The 22,811-nt window shown below is 37.6% G+C and overlaps 1 protein-coding gene across 1 annotated transcript in view; it reads left to right on the forward strand.

Moving 5' to 3' along the window:
* The window catches only part of CRB1 (crumbs cell polarity complex component 1), a gene marked incomplete at its 5' end in the record, with an annotated part of 107,636 nt that overhangs the window by 48,835 nt on the left and 35,990 nt on the right, over positions 1-22,811 (forward strand). The window contains 1 exon segment of the mRNA XM_081949153.1: positions 16,635-17,582. Within this exon segment, the coding sequence (XP_081805279.1) occupies positions 16,635-17,582 (948 nt within the window).

Genomic DNA, 22,811 nt, shown 5'->3' on the forward strand with positions numbered 1-22,811 from the left:
TTTCCATCATAGCCAAAATAGTGAATGGACGAGGAGTAACTCACTGCTATGCATCATGGATGCAGCTTCACTAACTGACAGTGCAGAGTGGCTATGATAATCCAGCTTTATGCTTTTGGGAAGCACAGAGGATCATTGGCCTGCATCAATCCGGAGCGCTTTTATTGGCTGCAGAGGTCTTTCCTGAAGGTCTCTGACAGTGAAACGAGGCCTGGGTGGGGGCACCACATGCATCAATCCAGAGCCCATTTCTCAGCTGCAGATCAGTAGTGGGTTTTCATTATTTTTACTACAGGTTCACTTGCGTCCGTGCGCACTGCTTCTTCGCATGCACAGAAGTGTCTGGGTGGGTGGCCGGAGCCTCCCGCCACCACCACTACTGTGCCAAAGTGGGAGCAACCCACCTCTGCTGCAGATGTCTTTCCTGAAGGCCTCTGATAGCAAACAGAGGTCAGAGGTGATGTACTTGAGCAGTGGCAAGTGGCCACAGAAGAAATGGGCCAGCAAGGTGAGGCAGATGTTGGGTTGTGCAAGGCCTGACTGCAACTGTCCGAAGATAAGGAGGGAAGCTCTACCCCACCCAATCCCCATCCTAGCTTCACTTTTACCCGTGTTCCTCACCCCACCCCGTCCACCCCAGAGTGGGGGCGGGTGGTGTTTGTAACTAGTGCTTATTTTGGGGGTAGGGCTTATATTGGGCACACATGTAAAAATCAAGCTTATTTTCAGGATAGATCTTATTTTCGATGAAACATGGTATTTAGCTTCTTGACTATTTCCGTGCAGCTGAAATATAAAATAAATAATTCAAAAGAACTTTTTGTTACAGCAAAATACAAATTATAGTCCCCGTCCCCCCCCCCCTTCTTTTGGTATCATTTATACAGATCATAGCATTCAGATTTTGGACAGAATTACCTGGATTTCAATTTTATAAAACTGAAAATAATTAAAACATCTCTTTTATCTGGACTACTTCCAGCCCTTTCCTTCATTATAGCTAGTTTAAGGAATATGGCAAGAGAATGGATGATAACTGAGTTCCGAAGGGATGAGGGCATGACAGTGAAGCTGAGAGGTGTTAAAAAAAGCAAGGAAACTGGTCATTATGTCTAATTTGGTTCATGCACAGGTTCTCAATTAGCAATCCATAAACCTGCCCTGATGCAAGCATGCCACTAAGATTAAGGTATGTTAAGATATATGAAAAAAAAATCTTTTCACCCAGATGATTCTCTGCACAGAATCACTGAATATTAATGAATATCAGCTGATACTATAAATTGTTCTCATTGGAAATATCTGTCCTTCCATTTCAGATGCTTCAACATGCTACTTTTCTCGGCATGTTTTTTTGGAGAGAATGTCCAAATGGAAAAAAAAAAGAAATACTATTAATAGGTACAGAAATGGAAATTTTAACAGGAATCAAGAAAAATAGGAAATAGCTCTAAGAAGGTTTAAGATGAAATATGAAACGCTTCTCATTTCTACAGGCCTAATATAGATTAATCATATTTAATAACAATCAGAATTTGCCCTTCTGTTCCTGAAAGCAATCAGAAAGTTATCTATCAATGAAAAGCAGATAAAATACCCTATAATCAGATGCATGTTTGCATCAGGGTTGATGAGTGAAGTATAAATATGCATTACCGTTCACATTTTTATTTATCTGTGAATACTCTACAATTAGGAGCTGACATGCCACAGGAGATCACCGAGGTAAAAAGATAATTGAGATGACATTGCCACTTCAAATATACATTCTCCAGTATTTGTTAACACACCTCAATCTGGATGTCTTATAAAAAAGATTGCTGTTGTGAGCTTATTCATGTAACTCAATTATAGCAATTAGACACCAATTCAAAGGGCTCCCACGGTGTATAGAAAAGCCCTAATTCTTTTTTCTTGAGTTTGTTGAAGGAAAGATACCACCTGGTTCATCATCCGATAACTGCAATAATTGATCCATTCCATATCATTCAATAGGGGAAAAAATTCCATAATACCCAATGATGCAGTCAAATTAAGGATTTCTGAATAATTAAATATGGCTATATTTTCAGGGAAGCTACAGTTGTTTTGACGTCACCAACTATTATGTGAATAACATTTGACCTGAATTTGAGACATCCTAATACAGCAAATTTAGATTGCAAAAATTTTGCAGATGAAGTGTCTAAGGCAGAGTTCACATAATTTAGTTGAATCACAGCTATTGCATCTCTAATCATATTAAAGTTTCTATTTCATGGAGTTGTTTAGATATTCATCAGACCTCCTTACCTCATTCCAAAGTATATTATCTACACATATCGAAACTAAGATAGTGGTTCATTCCAGATGAATAACGTTCAGACCATCTTCAATGCTACTCCAAATGCTATTCTCTTTTTTCAACTAGTCCGTCCCTATTAAAACTATCACTTTCTACCTTGCTAGCTCTTAGACTATATTATAACATGATTTGACAATGAGATTATGTAAACCTAGCCAGTTTTACATATTATTTATACACATTGCACTTCTGCAATACACAATTCTCAAAAACCACTGAACTGTTTTCTCCAGCTGCTGTATCCCTGGGCAAGATTTAAAGGTAGGAGCAGTTTCACACTAGACAGCACAATGGATATACATGCCTATCTCAATTAGAGTGAACAAGAAACAGCCAACAAGCGACAAGATACACAGACCTTTTCACAGCAGATTGGATGTTGCCCAAGCCCTCTGTGTAATTGTATTCAATTGCATGCAACTGAGCATGCTTTAAAACCTTAAGTGTTTTCAGGAGTGAAGATGAAATTTTCTTACCAATCTTCCTCCAAGATTTTCATTCCAATGAATTTTGAGCTTACACATTTGCGCAATCTCACTAAAGCAAACAGAAGGCACTGTATCAAACAAAGCAGGGTTATTTTGAATTTCTTTGCCGTGTCATGGATCCCTTTCCCAGGACTAAGTTATATTTTATATTCTCTTAATTGCTCCTGCATATTTTCACAAACCATTATCTTTACATTCCTCTATACAAACATCTTGGACAGTTCAAATTGCTTCATCTTCTCTACATCCCAACCCATTCTCCTAATATACTCTGAAATGTTGGGGAGTCCTTTGGACAGATGTGGGTAACAACAGGAAGTGATAGCAGGAAGGAAGAAAAGGGGGGATCTCACCATGTAAGCAATTTATTCTAGTTGTAGCCATGACTGCAATTCAATTCCAAAATAACTTCATGCCATCACAGTCAGAAATACATTAAGGAACTCAGAGCAAAATAATAAGTCAAGTTTATCGTGACTGTCAACAAAATAGATGAAACAGTAGTGACTGTTTTAACATTAACATATAACATTAATGTATAACATATTTTTTATTTTGCATTGTCATTAAACTTTTCTGAGATATATGAGAAGCAATACAGACAAATTAAATAAATAAGTACACTCATCTCAGAAAATAAAATTAAAACAGCCTATTTGTCTTACTTTTTCCAAGATAAAGATTCTGAGCTGACTTGACTTCAAATTCACACATTTCTGAATGATTCTGCCCTTTTTCTGTTATGTTATGTTGTGTCTGTTCTTTAAAATGTACGTTTCACTTTAATTCCTGTTATATCATGCATTTTTAGGGAGGGTGCACTGATTAACAGTACAAGAGTCTTTAATGAGGAAGAAGCAGCCCAAATTCTGAATCTGTAAGCTTATGTTAAGTCTTCTTATAAACATAACTTGCATAATTTACAGGGGTCTGTAAGGGGCGTGCATAAGCATACCAGTGTGCCTACTGTCCCTATCCTACTGTCTCCATTTATTCATACCATTTACTGTGTTCATATATATGTTTATACTTATACCTGTTATCTTTTACACGTTGGACAAACTAACTAAATAAATAGCGTAACTTGCACCAGGCAATATCGTCTCCTTCAACACCAGATATATCTAAAGATGCCTGTTAATGACCATCAAGTACAATTTAGTGTAATTTGAAAAGAAATTGGAAGCTAGCATGCTGCCACAAAGGAAAGCACGAGACTTCAATATCATCTTGTTTCTAGTCCATTTTTAAGCTGCAGAGGCATGTTAAAATAAAAAAGATACAGAGAGAGAGAGAGAGAGAGAGAGAGAGAGAGAGAGAGAGAGAGAGAGAGAGAAAGAGAAAGGCAAACACACACACACACACACACACACAAACACATGCCTAAATCAGGATTAGAACTCATAATCTCCTTGTTTCTAATCCAGTGCCTTGACCACTACAGTGAATTGATTCTCAAATAGATATAGCTTAAAGCCAAAATGTAAGCTGAGGTGATAGGAAGCATCATGAAAAGTTGCAGAGGATGATAAAAAGCAACCTCTCCAATTAGCCACCTGGTCAATAAGTCTTTCATTACAGACCATATTTCTTTACTTATTTTTAATTATTTATGTCCCACCTTTATTCTTTTTAAAAATAACTCAAGGTGATGAACATATTCAATACACCTTCCTCCTCCTATTTTCCACACAGCAACCCTGTGCAGTGAATTGGGCTGAGAGAGAGTCACCCAGCTGGCTCTGACGGCTAAGGTAGAATTTGGACTCACATTCTCCTGCTTTCTAACCTGGTGCCTTAACCACTAGACCAAACTAGCTTTTATGTCATCACAAACTTGTTGCAGCCATTCTATGAAAACTCAGCTCTCTCCCCACAATGCCACCATTGTGAGAAAATCCACAGTTTACAGTAGCCTCCTCCTTCCTGATGTGTCCCTAGCATTTAAACTTGTAAATAGCAATAGCACTTAGACTTATATACCACTTCATAGTGCTTTTACAGCCCTCTCTAAGCGGTCTACAGAGTCAGCATATTGCCCCCAACAATCTGGGCCTTCATTTTATCAATCTCAGAAGGATGGAAGGATGAGTCAATCTTCAGTGAAATTTGAACTGCCAAATTGCAGCTAGCAGTCAGCTGAAGTAGCCTGCAGTGCTGCACTCTAGCCAATGCATCACCATAGCTCATAAAGCTATAAACATATATTGAGTAAGAGACTATTATCTAAATCATCTGAGTGACTCAACTCAGAATGAAATCTCGCAAAATTTAATGGGGTTTAGGCCTAGGTTAAAAAGAAAAACCTTCATGACATTTCAGGCTAAAGTAGCAATTCTATGGACTAAGGAGTAGATTCCCAATGAATTTAGCAGAATTCCGCAGAACCAGAACCCATTCCACAGAAGAAGAAGAAAATCTCTTATACTAGTCCCAATAACAAGCACAATGTGATGAGCAATGCTATTCTAATTGGATTGCTTAAGGTCAAGTATAAGACAGTTAAAACGGGATATCTAGCCTAAAGTATAATAAAAGAAATATATAGCTTCTGAAGTGGTAAGCCTGTCGTTAAATATGTATATGTTTCTCCTAACTTTATTGTTTTCTAGCTCTATTTCCAACAGTTCCTCAATGCATTAAAAAAAAGTTCTGATAGAAATTCAAATGTACTTTTTTCACAAGAACTTGTGGATTTCCACAGGCAGATTTCCTCATCTCTCTCAAAATATATACTACACATATGGACAAATGTTCACATGCCTTTTCATAACAGGTCTGCTTTGTTACTTCTAAAATGTTTATCAGTTTATCAGAATATAAAATGCAAAGAAAATGAAAATAATGAGAAACTAGGGGAGGAAAAGGGGGAAAGGAGAAAGCGTGTGAGTCAAAGGGGGTGGATAAAGGCATTGACTTCTGACTTTTTTTTAGCACAGTAAAAGCTAATAACATCACAGCCTCCATTTTTTACTTTTAGACAATAATATATACCAGCCATTTCTATAACAACCACTATCTAAATTAGCAAAACCAAAATCAAAGTTTTATTTTTCCCCCCCATCACAAATACAAAATCTAGAAGTGGTTTCCAATGGAAACAAAATTAGATACTGTACATTATTTTATTTGAATAAATCAATCCATTCAGCCACCATAATGGGTCTGCTTTTGACAGTATTCTATGTGTATGGTATTCCTTTCATCCAGCGGTTGAGGCGAATGGTTGGGAAATGATTGCTGATTCTTATAGAAAATTGTATGCTTATGCCCTGAAATATAAGGATTAATTATCATTATTTTAGCTGACTGGTTTACTTCCTTGCTCACTCGACTTTTCTCCAGCCCTCATGAAAGTTCATTTCCTTTTTTACAGCAAAGAGCAATTATCACTTGACAATTAGTGACATAGATGTGGTAACATCTGAATTTCCATGATTATTCAATAAAATTTGATGTAGCACTTCAGAATGAACAAGCCTTTGAATATACTGAGCCTTAAAGTATGCTGCTGCTTATTCATTATATTTTCAAAAAGGAACATATAAGGTATAAGGTGTTAAAATTGGGTAGGAAATTACAGTGAAGTACTCTCTGTGTGTGTATGAGGAGTGCTTTTAAAGTCATTCCTATTGAGTTCAACAGAATCTACTTTCATGGATTAATTCATCAGAATGTCTGATCCTTTTTTGCTTATTTTTCTCTCCAAACTATAATTTTTAAACAAATTATTTATATACATCTGTTTTTAGGGGTTTCTAGAAGCTACAACAGCAAAAATATAAAAGGATCTTAGCTACTGATAAAGCACTTTGCATGGATTTTGGACAAAAAAGTTTCTGGAGTTATCAGTCAGTGTTGATCATACTAAAGTAGACAGATTCTATAAAAGGCAACTCCCTTTAATCCTAATTGGATTATTATACTAAAAACCTGTGCTCGCTTTCTTAGCAATAAGCCTCCGTAAAACTGTACCACTTATTTAGAAGCATGCAAATACACCTGCATTTTACTCTAGGCCACACTAGAAATACGAACTGGCAACATCTAAATATATATGTTATAAGACAATGCAAATCTTTGGATCCAGTTTCAAAAGATGCCTCATAGCAGCTGTCTATTCCCATGATATATTTTAAATAAGACACAATTTATAAGAGCATTACTGCTCTAAATTCAAGATCCAAAGAATCTAGAAACCCATTACAGAGTATACAGTGAAATCTTGAGTTTCCAGATTTTCAGTGGGTTGGCAAATTTTTTGCAATGGATACAGGTCTGCTGGCTGTGGAACATAGCAACTATTGGATCACGCTGGCACCAGCATGCTGCTGATAGGCCATCCCACCAGTTCACTATATTTCCAGCCGTCTGCACTACCCCTTGTCCTGAGAGTTCAGCTGACTGTCTGCTATCTGCCCTCCCAGCCTTGACTTGTGTGCTGTATAAAAATTGGTGGTAGACCTCATCTGGCCCTCAGGCTGTAGATTGCCAACTCCTGCCTTACTATACCAAGACTCCACAAGCAGTGAGCTGCATTACCACAACAGTTTGCATCATTTCTGAAATATAGCATCATGCAAGTGACACATTGTTTACAGAAAGGTACCATCACGCGTATTATATAAAACAATACAAATGGCATCAGTATAGAAATGACATATATTACTTTGATCATCTTACTCTGCATTCAACAGAATTCTGTGTATAATCCTCCTTCCCTAATGAATCTGTTACATCAGGGGTTCTCAACCTGAGTTCCGCAGACCCCTGGGTGGGGGAGGTGCACAATGTTGTCACAGGGGGTCCGTGAAAGCTTGAAAAAAATGTTATGATTTAAATCTTCAGCTAAGTCTTGAGGGTTTGTGGCCACAAAAGGTATTTAAAAATGATGAAGAAAAGGTTGAGAACCACTGTGTTACATCATAGTTTTGCAATTTAGTTTCTTTGACATCACATCCATTGCAGTCATCATTCAACTTGAAAAACTACTCAGAAAAGATCTCTCTTATTAACCAGAAGTTATGTCTTGTCTCTCTATAGCTGATTTCAGGCCAGTGATAGCTGGTTCTAGGCCAGTTGCCTTCATATGTGTTCCATTATTTTCACTTTGCATGTTCAGGTAGCTTCAGCAGGTAGCAGTATTATATTTGACTAGTGATGGAATGCATTGACAATGCATTGGAAAAACATAATATGTCTTGGCTATTGACACACTTCCCAGAAAAGCACATCTCGCTGCTAAATTATGTCCAAAATTAACATCCAGGTATGCTTGGAATCACACCCAAACATATAACACACAGCCGTTGCGTAAACTCATAATCAGATTTATGTTAAGCTTACTTATCTGGCTGCATTGTCAATCTGCACTGGCAAAACAAGCATATTAACAAACCCTCCAAGTCCTCATTTTGAAATGGATAAATGCATGTCCCATGGAAATTGCTAATAGAGGAATCACATCTACTTTGGAGGAAAATGATTGGAGCTAAGATTCAGACTTGGGGTCTTTTCATGACAATGATCACAGGTATTTTTTTTCCCTTTTCATTCTAAGTCATTTTTAACTCACTGTTATCTGAAACTTACAATTTGAAAATCAGTTTGCTTCTAATGCAACAGAATATATTTTGAAAAAGCTATGGAAAAATAATTCTAATATTTATTTTTCTGAAACCTAACAATTAGTGTGCAAGTGAACTGTTGAAGGAAAGGTTATGTGAAATGGGTTAGCTAAAGTATCATGTAATTAACCATCTAAATGAATTGCCAAAAAGAAAATAATATTTATAAATAGAATAAAAATAGGTGATGATTCAAATCATTTGGGGGGAAAAATCAGTATGGAATATGAGAACTACAGAATGCTACAGAAAGAATGAAATACCTAAACTACATTAAATCAGAAATTTTATACATAGATTGGTGGTTTTTCTATGTAAGAACCTACAGGACATGGGGATTAGCAGATGCCTATAATGGCTGAGAACAATGAATGTCTTGAAAACATAATTTGTAATAACTTGTAATATCTTTCCATGGAAGTCTTTTTATGGAACTCATTTATAAGTGTCTCAATTTGATTGTATTACATGCAGTGGTTCCATAAATGTTTCTTAACCCTCTTAACATAATGACAGTGGCCTTTTCTTCCAGTGAAGCAATAAGAATTATTATCCACATATACAAGAAGAGTTTGCAGAAGTATCCATGAAAACCTAAAGTAGATGCACACATTTGTTTTTCCAGTTAAACATTAGCTTGCAGACTTAAAATGAAATACATGAACTAAAAATGCAATACAAGCTTTCTATTAATTAATAATATATTTTCTATGTCCCTTCCTAGTAAATAAATTGCCTAGTTAATTTTATATAGAAACATGTTATTTAATAAATTAATAAAATACAATTAAAAAGAAGTTAAAATTAACTTGTCATGTATTCTTCAGGTTTTCAGACCAACTAGGCGTCTCAGTAGTAAACATTCAAATGAGCAGCAGATATCTCTTATCAGCATACAGACATATAAAATATATCAGTTTGACTCTTGTGGGGTTGTGTAATAGTCAGATTCCCATTCCACAAACTATGGATAGTGATATTCAATGTTTCATTTATTATTTCTCTACTATATCTTAAAGAATCTCAGCCCTACAAAGTACACCAAACTAAGACATTAACGTCAAATAGATTAAGACTACTTTTATTATATTAGCAATAGCAGCAGAATTTTGCAAATCTGAACGTGCTCTCTCCTGCCCCCCTGCTTCCTTCGTTTATCTTCATGTAAACTAAGAAAGAGCTTGTCTGACAAGGTTTCTCCAATTATTTCCTTTGCCCAGGCTTAAGCTCCTCTTACCTGACCTATCCTTCAAGGCCATTCCCTCTGCTCTCTACAAACAGAAAGCAAAAATGAAAAAAAAAGTCAAATAATGTTAGGACTGCGAATTGCAGAACTAATGCACAAATAGGCAGCAAACTATCCAAAGCTAGTATTGCAACTATTTTCTCCAATTACAAAACTTCAAATTCTGTGTTGAAGAGGAGGCAACTTCAGTGAACCTTCTTTCCCTGCCCTTCCCCTTCTCTCCTTTCCTTTCTTTTCTGAACATTAGGGCATCTGCATACAAAAAGTGGGAGATACTATCTGGAGAACTGTGGGGGAAAGACCAGTAATGTCTATTGTGGTTTGTTCTGATGATTAGACAAGATAGATTATAGAAAGAAGAGAGTTATGTTATAACGATAGAGTCTCATTTTCGGTTTTTTTTCCTTCCCTCAACTGTATTCTGATGTTTTATTTCTAAATTGCTCTAGACTGTAGATTAAATTGCCAAATGTCCGGTTTTTGTAGTACCCTATTTTCAACAGCAGAATGTTAACCAGAGTTATATATAAAACAGACTGGAAATATTCTAGGTTTTAAATATAACTGTTCAATCGCATCTGTCCCCTGCAAATTAAAAAAAAAAGAACAACATAGATGCTTTTATAACTATTAATGATTTTCTTATCTCAGTGCCTCAAAATTCTGTAAATTTGGGGAGTTCACATCTATTGTGAGCTCTGTTGAGTTTTAAATGTTTATTCATTTAATTTGCAAATACTCTTACACCTGTCCCCCTTCATGTCTGTATGTGTCTATATACATGCATATAATACTAGAAAAATACAATTCTCCTGGTGACTACAGTATCATATCCATGTCATTTCCTAGGGAACAATATGAACACTCACTACCACTTTCTTCTTTTCAGATGCTTTCTAGGTATCTGGTGTTTCTCCATCCAAATTCAAACCATGCCTAATTTTGCTTAGTTTCTAAGCCCTGGTCTGGTATATCATAAACATGTTTATTTTAGAATGTCATTGTTTTGGTCCTGAGCAGATAGATCTGAGCTGGAATCTGAGCAGCTTCCCTACAAGTCAGACCAACTGAGCTCATTATTTCTATAGTGACCTCAAGCGGCTCTCCAGGTTTCAGACAGATGTTTGATACTTGAAAACGTTTGGGCTGGAACTTGGGAACATCTGTATATTAATTATGCAGTCTGCCACTGAACTGCAACCTTTCCTTACATTCAAGAGCAAAAGCATGCAGGTAGTCCTCAACTTACCACCATTCATTTATTGACCTTCTGAAGTTACAAAAGCACACACAAAAAAGTGACTTACAATCATTGCACATTCCCAGGTTTGATTTTGGGTTTTACTGACTAGTTAGGTTTGTTATAAGAATAGTTAGTTTATACCAGGGGTCTCAAACCTTGGCAGATTCACTGGCTGAGGAACTCTGAAAGTTGAAGTCCACAAGTCTTAAAGTTGCCAAGGTTAGCGACCCCTGGTTTACACTACTATGGAAAAGTAATAATGTTGAGGTTTAATGCTATTATCTTATTCTATTGCATCAAAGAGAATCAGAAGTTAGCACCTTTTCTTTCACTTTTTCCCTTTCCCTACACTTTTCCCTTCCCTTCTTTCCCCCTTATTTTCCTAGTGTATTTTTGTATTTTAAATTATAAATTAATTTTTAGAACCTATTGCACATCCCCACAGTCACGTAATCAAATTCAGATGCTTGGTAGCCAGTTCACATTTACAATGGTTGCAGCATGCCAGGGTCATGTGATCACTATTTGCAACCTTTCCAGTAGGCTTCCAGCAAAGTCAGTAGGGGAAGCTGGATTCACTTAATGGCTGTATGATTTACTAAACAATTGCAGTGTTTTCCTTAATAATAAACATGGCTTAACCATAATAATAAACATGGCTTAACCCAGATGGACATGGTGGCTTAGTGGCTAAGAAGTTGAGCTTGTCGATCAGAAAGGTTGGCAGTTCAGTGGTTCGGTGGTTCAAATACCTAGCATAATGGAGTGAGCTCCTGTTATTTGTCCCAACTTCTGCCAACCTAGCAGTTTGAAAGCACATAAAAATGCAAGTAGAAAAATAGGAACCACCTTTGGTGGGAAGGTAACAGTGTTCCATGCACCTTTGGTGTTTAGTCATGCCGGCCACATGACCACTGAGACATCTTTGGACAGTGCTGGCTCTTCAGCTTTGAAACAGGGATGAGCACCACCCCTTAAAGTCAGGAACGACTATTACATATGTGCGAGGGGAACTTTTACCTTTACCTATAGAGGGATATACCAAGCTGTATCAAGTAGTATTAAGAGGGATCAGTTCCTATAAGTGTTCCTTCATTGTATGCCAGAATACGAATGTTGAAAACCCAAGTGAGACTCATTAAAAGCCAATACAAAAATTCTTACATTTTCTTCATTTGTCTTAGAGGCTTAATTTGTCTTATTGTGTTCATGGATGGTAGAGGGGTTTTTTTTTGGGGGGGGGGGTCCTGTTTTTAAAGCATTTTCTTATGTACAGGCTGTTTAAAACAAACAAAGAAACCCTACTGATACTTCATATATTAACTCTGTCTTAGCAAATGTGTTTTACTGCATTGGCACATTTGATTACTTCTCATAATTGAGAAGCGTGTCGCTTAATTTAAAAGGTGGAAAGGAAATGTACTGACTTTACAAATGAGCTCCTGGAACTGTTTCCTATCAGATATGTTTTCCAACACAACAAATAATATGCAGCTTCATTCATGGCTGTCGTGTGACTCAAGGAAGTCATTTGCACTGGGAGACATGAATGTAAAATGGATAAATAATGTTTCCTTCCTAACACAGAGATACTTCTTGGCTCTTTCGTGCAGCTTCTTCTAGGCCAGATGCAAGAAAATGAGTAAAACAGAGTTCCGGTTCCGGCGGCAGCGGCGACGGGCAGCTCTTTGCCCGCTCCGGCTCCCCGGTGGGCTTCCCCACTCCTTGGGGGGCACAGGACACCCCGCAGAGGGGTCCTGCCGGAGGGGCGGCATCGCGGAGGACTCCTGCAGCAGCGGCGGCCGGCGGGAGGTCTCTCGCGCGCCCAAGGCACCGGGGAGCAAGCTTGGAGGGCGCTTCGTGTTTCTGCGCCTCGCGCCTCGCTATAAGCCGACTGGAGAATGCAACAATAGAAGGAAGCGGCTGCAGTGCGGTGAGGTTGCTTCTCTCTTCATTCCCTACTTTGCATGAAGAACTATTCAGCTTTTTAAAAAGATTTTTACTTTCGGAGCATTTTGGAGGTGTGGCTGGAGGGAGGGGGGTTTTCCCCCCCTTGGACAAGCGGCGAGGAACAATTCTGCTCTCAGCCCCCAGGGAAGGAGGAGGGGGGAGAGCCAACAAATGAAGCCTCACCCAGGCTGAGATGATTTTCTCTTCAACTTATTTCTACATATTACTGTGATTTGAGGACTTTTGGAACTTTTTAAAACTTTGTTATGCCTCTGTGCCCAAAACTGGCAGGGCAAGATGGCACACTTCCGTTGTCTTTATGAACTGTGAAACCTGACTCCACCTTTAAAATTCAGGCTTCCGGTCTTTGTCTCCGTGTCTCCCAGAGGAATCTCTTGTGGATTGGTATTTTTTAAACTTCCTAGGGGAAATTTTCTATCTATTGCCAGACTTATTAGAGAGACTCTCTTCTGCCTGGCTCTTCTGCTCCCGAGACTCACCTGGCTACCCTTCTTTTCTAACTGTCTATCTTATATATGGACTGAACTTCTAACGTTATAAAGGATGGCATCTAAAAGACCACCTCCTGGAAAACCTGGCTTTGCCACTTCTGCTCCAACATCCGCGACATCCAGTCCAGCCACACAGTCAAAGATATCAGAACTGATGCAACCTAAGACTACAGAGATGGACTTTCAACAAATGCTTCAACAAATTCTACGGGGCCAGGAGGAAATCAAGAAACAGCTAAGGGAAATGAAAGATGAAATTAAAGAAAATCAAGCCCAAATATATAAGAACTCACAAAGACTGAATCTTGTGGAAGGGGGGGTGGAGGAGGTGAGGGGGGGTAGAAGCTGTGCAGAAAGGGAACAAAGATCTTGACATCCAACAGATGAAAATAGAATTTGAGAGAATGTCCTATTACCTTAGATTTCAAAATGTTATAGAAGAAGATGGGGAAAACATAAAGGACATCATGACAAACATCCTGGCTGACTACACACACAAAGAAAAACAACAGATGGGGTGGGATATAGACCTGGTTTATAGAGTGAACTCAGCTTATGCTAGAACACACAATGTACCTAGGGAGGTTCACATTACATTTCTTAGAAAAAGCACAAGAGATGAAATTCTGGGTGTACAAAGGGGGCAAGCATTGACATACCATGATACGGAGATAACCATTCTGAAGCAGATCCCTAAGAAGATTAGAGAAAAAAGGAAGAATTATTCGCAATTAGCGAATAAATTATACCAGAAAGGGGTGTGGTTTAGATGGTTGATGCCTGAAGGTATGCTGATATTCTGGGAGGAGACAAGAATCAGAATCAATTCACCCATAGAGGCGCAGGCCTTTATGGAAAAAAACAAAACACTCCTAGAAAAAACACAAGACACTACAACGGACACACAGGACACGGGAGGGGCCAGAGCTCTGCCAGTGGAGGGAGATGGGGCAATAGCAAGAAGACTCAGATCACAAAAATAAACAAGAAAATCATATTATTATAAACTGACCGAAAGTGATAATGGAATTATATCTGGATTTTATACTGTAATGTCTAATCTGATTGAATTTAGTAATAGAACTAATATGCTGATTGTAATCAATTATATACCAATGCATTATATATAAATGTATACTATGAGTATGGAGGGAGGGACGCCTGCCACATTTTGCAACTGCCAAAATTTGTATACCTGTCCATTTACCCTTTTCCCTATAAATGTTGAAAAACCAATAAAAAATTTTATTAAAAAAAAAAGAAAATGAGTAAAACAGTCCCTGAATTTGCTTTACTAGGCAGAGCTCCCCACTAATTTAGATAAATCTTAATATAATTTTACAGAATGTGAGCAGATGGGGAGCATTAAACCCCAACATAGACATCACCAGGTGAACTGAAACTACTTATTTGTAAGCCACTCTGTATGGCTGGTTTTGCATTGACATCAAATCCCTGACTGTAGCATATGACAGGTTGTCCTCTAAGCAGGTGCCTTGGTGGTGAAGTATTTGTTTAGCACTTCCATGGCTAACTACTGGTGGAGAGAGAGTCATTTGTGGCAAGGATGAATTTAGTTTATCCTGCAAGAAAAGATACGGCACTAATCTCAGTATCTGCAGTAAAAAAAAAAAGATGTCAGAAAGCAAGAGTGATTTTAATGGTAACCCTCTATTATGTTGGAAGGAAGGAAAGCAAGAGTCAGCATACCGGACAGAAATATTGGTAGCTGGGTTAAATTTATGAACTCTATGGTAGGATTTAGTATAGATCAAGAAGAATAGATTTAGTGTTGGCTGAAGAAAAGTTAATTACAAAGTGGTGGGAAAATCTTTGAAAACAGCAGCTGGATGCCATGGAGAGCATTCCTGGAATGGAAAAGTGAGGGACACCTTTCTTTTTTTCTCATTGCATCTTAAAACTCCCAAGATGCCTCCATGCCTTTAAGAAGTCATAACTGTTGGATAGTAGATCCTGCCCCTGTACTGTATCCTGTACTGATGCTAAACAAAACCATGGTGTCTCTTTTGCATCCATCTGAGCCAGTAACTACAGATTCTGACTCTTCCCTTACAGTTGGATCCCCCCTGTGCAAGTTTACTAAATAATTTCTGAGCAGTATGGACTCTTGCTAGGATGATCTGTCTGAATCCTCCTCCTCAATATGAAATATCACTTTAAATGTAATCTGGACAGTCCAGCAGCCTTTTTGTTTCCAATTAAATAGACTGAATGTCTCTGCAATGGTCTCCACCTCCCCCAACTCCCCCACCTCCCCCGTCTTTAGTCCCTTCTTTCTTTAGACTTTAGTCCCTTCTATCTTTTTGTATATATTGCAATTGGGCCTGAAGTCACAGAGAGCTGGATTATGACTAAGTATTATATGCAAAGGATCAAAAGCTTAACAAAGCTGGAAGAATATGGGAACCAATAATTACACTAGTTGAGATAAAGCCTCCATTACTCCTTTTCTGCCTTCCTAGTCTGAGGATGTAGCTGTTCCATTATCAAAGAAGAGCTCAAAATCAAAAGGCAATTGTTCTATATTTCTGCAGTTTCCTAGACACTGGTATTAATGACTTCAGACAAAGCCAAGGGTTAGCAACAAGCAGAAGCAGAGCTAAGGGATCACTCTTCTTTTCTTCTTAAGGCTCCAGCTGAGGATAAATTACTATGTTCCAGATGAATGTGTAGGTTTCTTTTCTTTTAACATTTTGCCCTCAAGTATCATTTTCATCATACACAGAATAATGAAATTATTGATATAGTTCATATTTCTTTGTAACTTGAATATATATATATATATATATATATATATATATATATATATATATATATATATATATATATATATATATATATATATATATATATATATATATATATATATATATATATAATTTGAGCCCACGCTTGAAGATGGCAGGTGCGATCCTGCCGAAACGTTGCAAAGACAATCTCAACTTTACACGGGAAAAGACCCGAATACAACAAAACCAGCATATATATGTATGTATGTATGTATGTATGTATGTATGTATGTATGTATTTATGCTGATAAATAAATAAATAAAGGGAGACTAGTATAGATCCATTTCAAGCTATATATGTTTCCGTAAATTTTCACAGGATATACAATTTGAATATATGCATGTATGAATGTATGTATATATGCCAAGAAATTAAATGTGTGAAATAATCCAGTTCCTTTTTTTTTTTTGCAGGCATTCACTGTGAAAATGACATCAACGAATGTCACATGAACCCTTGTCAGAATGGAGGGACCTGTGAAAATTCCCTTGGGAGTTATACCTGCCATTGTCTCACTGGAGAGAAAGATGGGATTTTTTATGGTGGTCAGAACTGTACAGAAATCCTCTTTGGCTGTGTTCAACATACATGTCTGAATGGGGGATTGTGTATTCCTCATTTAAGAAATGGACAACATAGATTTAACTGCATATGTTCAGCTGGCTACACGGGAGTACACTGTGAAACCACGACGACATTGTCTTTTCAGGGAAATGGGTATCTTCAGGTAAACAGCATTGCACCCTCCTCCGAGGACTATTTTTATAACATAAACCTTAGTTTTTTGACTGTTCAGCCAACAACTTTGATATTTTACCGAGGGGACAAAGACACATTTGTGAAGCTGGAGTTACAGAATGGCTGTTTATACTTATCCATGCAAGTCAACAATCAACTGAAGGCCTTTTTACATATAGCCTATAATGTCAATGATGGCGAATGGCATTCAGTGGAGGTCACCATAGGCAGAGCAGTAACACTGAAGTTACACAAGAGCTCTTGCACAGAATCATGTCTTAGTCAGACTGCTGCCATAATGGATAGCAGGCAGGCAGTGATTGCTTTTCGAAACATATTTTTGGGTGGCTTGCCGGTAGGGAACAATGGCTCTCTACTAAATATCTATAGTACACATTCTGCACCTTCATTTGTAGGCTGCCTTCAGGATGTAGAAGTGGATTTCAGCATTATTATCCTGGAAAACTTATCATCTGACACATTTTTAAATGTCAAATCGGGCTGTGTTAAAAAAGATTGGTGTGAGTACCAGCCTTGTCAAAATAAGGGGCGTTGCAACAACTTATGGCTGAACTATCAATGTGATTGCTACCGGCCTTATACTGGGCCAAACTGTACTACAGGTAAGAACATTATCTCAAAACTAAGATGCTTCAATATAATTGAAATTGTATTATCAGTCAGGATTTTTCAAGCTATGTTCTGCAGAAGTCTAGGTCCAACTAAGGGATCCCCTGGACCCAGTTTCAATTGAACGATCAATATTTATACCAGAATAGCTTTGCCTCTTGATCAGGGGTTCTGGGAACTGTGTTTAATTTAAACTAACAATTTCTACAGCCTGAGAAAGTTTGCAAACCTCTGTTGTAAGCCTACTGTAGAGAGACTGCAGAGTAACATGGTAATTAAATCCCTTAATTAAAGGGATGGTAGCAGTGGTGGGTCCTACCAGTTCAGACCGGTTCAGCCGAACTGGCAGTGGTTTGGCGGCCTGGGTCACTGGAACTGGCAGTGACCCAGGCCTGCCACACCTCTGAACCGGTTTTCTGGGCAGCGCCATAGGTGCCACCGTCTTGTTTTTTGTTTCTACGCATACGCAGAGTAATTTTTATTGAACTGCACATGCATGTGTGAGCGCTAAATGCCCACAAGCAAACTGGCAGTAGTGACTCCTGGATGGTAACATGGCATTTCCACTATATTTGTCTTAATATAACTGTACAGAGTGATACAGGCATAGGTCATATCAATATAAATTAATATACTGCCTCTCTTTTACATCTATCTTGAGCATATCAATACATCTACCCTGAAGCCACCAGCAATTAGCCACAACCAGTTCAGGCTATTTGTCTATGTGATATGTACATTAATGAATGAAAATGGAAAGGTACTGTTTTATTCTTTTATGGATTTTTTTACCTCTACAACCTAATATACTGAGTCAAACTTGTTGCATAACTGAGGAAAGGCCACCAAAAATTCATATGAGACCCATATACCTCAGACATTCTTGAAGACATGACATGTACATGTATACTTGGTTCAAATATGTTCTCACTGAAGAAGCTTTCCTAAGAAGTCATTGTCACTTATTACTCTGTGGAATACTTTTAAGTTTATGTATTTATTTCTTTATTAAATTTTTATGATGCCCATCTCTCTCTCTCTCTGCCCTATCAGCCATCCCCTGTCAGGGTTTCAGGCCAAGTGGCAGGGCCAAATTTTCAGGCTGTTCCAGAAGACCATGAGTGTGGGGGCAGACCTCACCTCCAGGGCAAAATAGTCTAGAAAGAGGGGCCCAAGCCAGAAAAATCTCTTCTCTTGGACCACGCCAGCCTAAATTCTTTGACAGATACCTAAATTCTTTGACAGATGTGATCTGAAATCAGCCTTTTTTGCTGGAACAAATGGGGCAGGCTAGTCCCATCAAAGAGACACTCCAGAATCACATTTTTAAATATTCTGGATGAATTAGAAGCTGTCTGCAACTCATTAAAGCAACTATGTCTTCTTCAGCAACTACCCTAAATAAGTACTGTACAATCTTGAAGAAAGATGCCCTTGGTTAAATTACTTGATTATTTATTTATTGGTTCTGCAGGCCTCCTCAATCACCAGTTGCAACCCTAGATAGCAATTAATTTACTTTAATTAACTAAAGTAAATCAAGAAGTCAAAAGAAAAACCAACAATAGCCAAAATGGTATAATTTACCAAAGCTCATATAGGGGACAAAATTATACAGACATCTCTCAAAAAGCACCCCCCCCCCAAAAAATCCCTTGCCCATTTGGAAAAGTTAGATTTTCAACAGTCTACAAAAGCACAGTAGAGTTGGAACTATAGATTTCAAGAAGAATAATGTTACTGAGGACATGTGTATCCACAAAAAGAGACCAGTCTATGTAGCTTTGCCAGATGAAACTGATATACCAAGAAGCCTAGGATGAAGCCAATCTTGACAGATTTTATTAGACAGGAAGAAATAATCAAAGAAGCATAGTCCCATAAGCATCCAGATCCTAAAGTGACAATCAACATCTTGAAGTGCACCCAGAAGCAAACTAGCAATGAGTGTAAATTACAGTGATAATGGTGTTATATGAATGACTTAAGAAAAATCCATAACTACGTCTCACTACTGCATTTTGAAACAGCTTTAGCTTCTGAGTGGTCTTCAAGAATAGTTTTATATAGAGTTGTCTGATGCATGAGTGACCATGGAAAGTGTCATTTGGTCTAGGTAAGTTAATTGGCCCACAAGATGACCAGATGTCACCTGCAAGCGTAATTGGTGCCATGCTGATACTTTACCCAGATCTAAAGATGAACTGGAAAGGATCCAGATAACCTTCCAGAACCATGCGGAGTTGCAATTTATCTCCAGAAAGAGAAGGTTGGATGTAGGTCAAAAATTATCCAATGCTGCTGGATTAAAGATGACTTCCTGAGCAGAGCAGGGAATGCATCAAGGCAGGTGGGACTATCTCTGATTGGAGACAAGTGCTATATGTCCAAAGGACTTTTTTGCTTTTAACTCCAAACTGCTGTATATCCCTAATAAATAAAATCTCTCTGCTAGAGGTACCTTAGTCTTAATTTCTTATAGATACTTATATATTGGTATTTCAAATGATAGCCAAAGTAACTGATAACGAGTTAATTCCCAATCAAATTTCTGTGGTTCTCAGAGTCAAAGGCAAGGATGCAAAATTAAATAAAAGCAGCCACTCAGACAAGACTTAATAAGAATATTATAACATGCACGTGTATACCTCTCTACCTGAGAGTAAATCCTACTGAAGTACATAGCAATTCATATTGAGCAGACATATGTCCTACCGTTCTTCTCAAATATGTCTGACTTGGTTTGAGTTGCCTGCAGAATTTGCTTTCAAATGTATTAATGCTAAAAAATGGAGCTAAAAAATTCCTACAAAAAGGGGAGTTGTCCCACTTACCACTGACAGGACAAGTAGGAAGCTAGAATGTGCATGACAAATATCATTATAGATCTTTGTTTCAATTCAGATACCCCACTGCTAGTAGACATGGCACGATTGTGCTGAATTTAGTAATTTATAGAATTATAGGGATTCATTTGAGCTTTTGTCTGGTAAAAGAGTTTGCTAGTTATTTAGAAAACGTACTCTTCAAAATGCGTTCCTATATTTTAAAAGTACCATATTTTCTGTGCTGTTCTTCATGGTCCACACCTACATTCCCCCCCCCCCAGTTGTTCCTATTGGAAAATGACATTGCAAGAGCCGTAATTATAGTCGACAGCTTTGAAGTTTGGCAGTAATTTATCCAAAGGTTTGAAAAGCAACTTTGGAAAAGAGAACTACATCTGGTAAATACGTTTGCTTCTTTATGAAACAAAATTAAAACCATCCGTCTTCCAAGAGGGTTTTTTGCTTCCAATAGAGCTGTTGTGAATGATTAGAAACTATTTGAGATGTGTTTTTTTTTTTCATTCTGGCCACAATATTCTTCTCAATTCGCAGCATCCAACATTTTAAGAATAGACTTACACAGGCACAGAGAGGAAGGAAATGAGGAAACAATTTCTTTCTTTTATTCACTCAAATCAATATTAATGGGATACTTTCCTAATCATCCTGAAATTTGGTTCAAAAAGAATCTTGATTTCTAGAAAAATAAGAAAAAAATATTGTAAACATTTTTCTTGAAAGTATGTTTAAAATCCCCAACTTTCTGAAACCTTTTTTTCACAATTTTACCTCATATTTTATAATTTCACAACAGAGACCAGATCACAATGATAAAATAGGTCAAAATGAAAAATAACAATGTAAAATTAAAGAATTTAAAATCTAAATTTAAATTTTTTTAGAATATTAGAATACTGTGTGTGAAAAATGTGTCAGATACACAGCCACAGTGATGGAAAGAGATAAATCAAAATTTGTTTACAATATTAAAGTACCTTGGTTTTCACTTTCTTTAAGGCTCAAACTTCATGGGACGCTAAAACTCTATAACCATAATATTGCATTTCTTAATTTAGTTTTTTCCTTGGATAGAGTGAAAATACTGGTAGTAGCACAGGAAGACCTCGCATAAACTTGAATTTCTAATAGGGAGCCACCCAGAGTTGGCTCGAAGACGGGTGGCTATATAAATGTTTCAAGTAAATAAAATAAATACAACTTCCAATAATAATGCACTGCAGTTGAATCTGCCTGTTCACTTTTCATAAATAGGACAAAATGCTTGAAAGGGAGATTTGGTCACAGATTTCCATCTTTTCTAAACTACTGGATTTCAAACATTTATATTAGGAGCCAAGGGCTAATCCTAAGCAGACAGACAGAATTCCTGGGGGGGGGGGGGGAGAAACATGTATTCCATTACTGTGATTATCTTTCTGTTGGAAGGCCAGTTTTAAGTGGCACCAAGAGTGGGAGATAATTGAAATCAGAATGATTCTGGTGCAACCCAGTATATTATTAACCTGGTGGGAAAGAATATTATTTGGACTCTAATTTAATCAAGAAAAGTTGGCAAGCGGTTAACAAGTGCTGAGCAGCCTTTTCACTATACCCTGAACCATAACAAAGCAAGACACAACCACCGATCAGCCTCCAGACGCAATGGCTCAAGAGGTTAATTTTGATCAAGGTTTATGCTACATCGCAGATCATATTCAACATTTCTTTTGAAGCAGAATAATTGAAAACTACATGTGTGTGTCTGGCTACCTTTTTGAAGATTCCCCTTGCTTCTTCTCTTTGTAAGGTGGAGGCTCTTCCTGTCACTTGCTCGCTTTGCTGCATTGTAAGCTTTCACCCTTCACCAAGAAAAATGACTTCTCCCTTAATAGAGAAAGAAAGATATTTTATAGTTAAAAATACCCATTTCAATCTGAGGGAAAGTTTATGCATATGGGTTTAACAAACACATAGAGAAAGAAATGGAAGGTACTTTCGTTAACAAAGTGAAAACATTTTTATATTTGGTTTTTAAGTGGACTTTTCTCTCCAAGCTCTAGGATTTACTTGCTCCTCCTGAAATAAACTGAAATAGCTGGGTAGCCTTTGAGAGTTGCAAAAAGGATTTTCACAGTGACCGCTCTCCTTTTTTTCCTGGGTCTTAGGCTCCTTCATTAGAATAAATGCTGCAGGCAAACATAAATAAATAAAAAATGGCCTGCGGATATCTCAGCCCCACTGTTTTTTTGGTGCCGCTTATGAAAGAAAAGTCTGGGAATGGTGTTTGTGAGGCATTGCTTTTATGGATTGATTTTGATTTTAAATAGTTTAATGCTCTTAACACTCCTTGTTCTATGAAAGATGAGTGTGTTGCAGAACTTAGTTCTAATTAGC

This window comes from Natrix helvetica (assembly GCF_964273705.1).
Source record: "Natrix helvetica genome assembly, chromosome: 3".
In the NCBI taxonomy this organism is placed as follows: Eukaryota; Metazoa; Chordata; class Lepidosauria; order Squamata; family Natricidae; genus Natrix; species Natrix helvetica.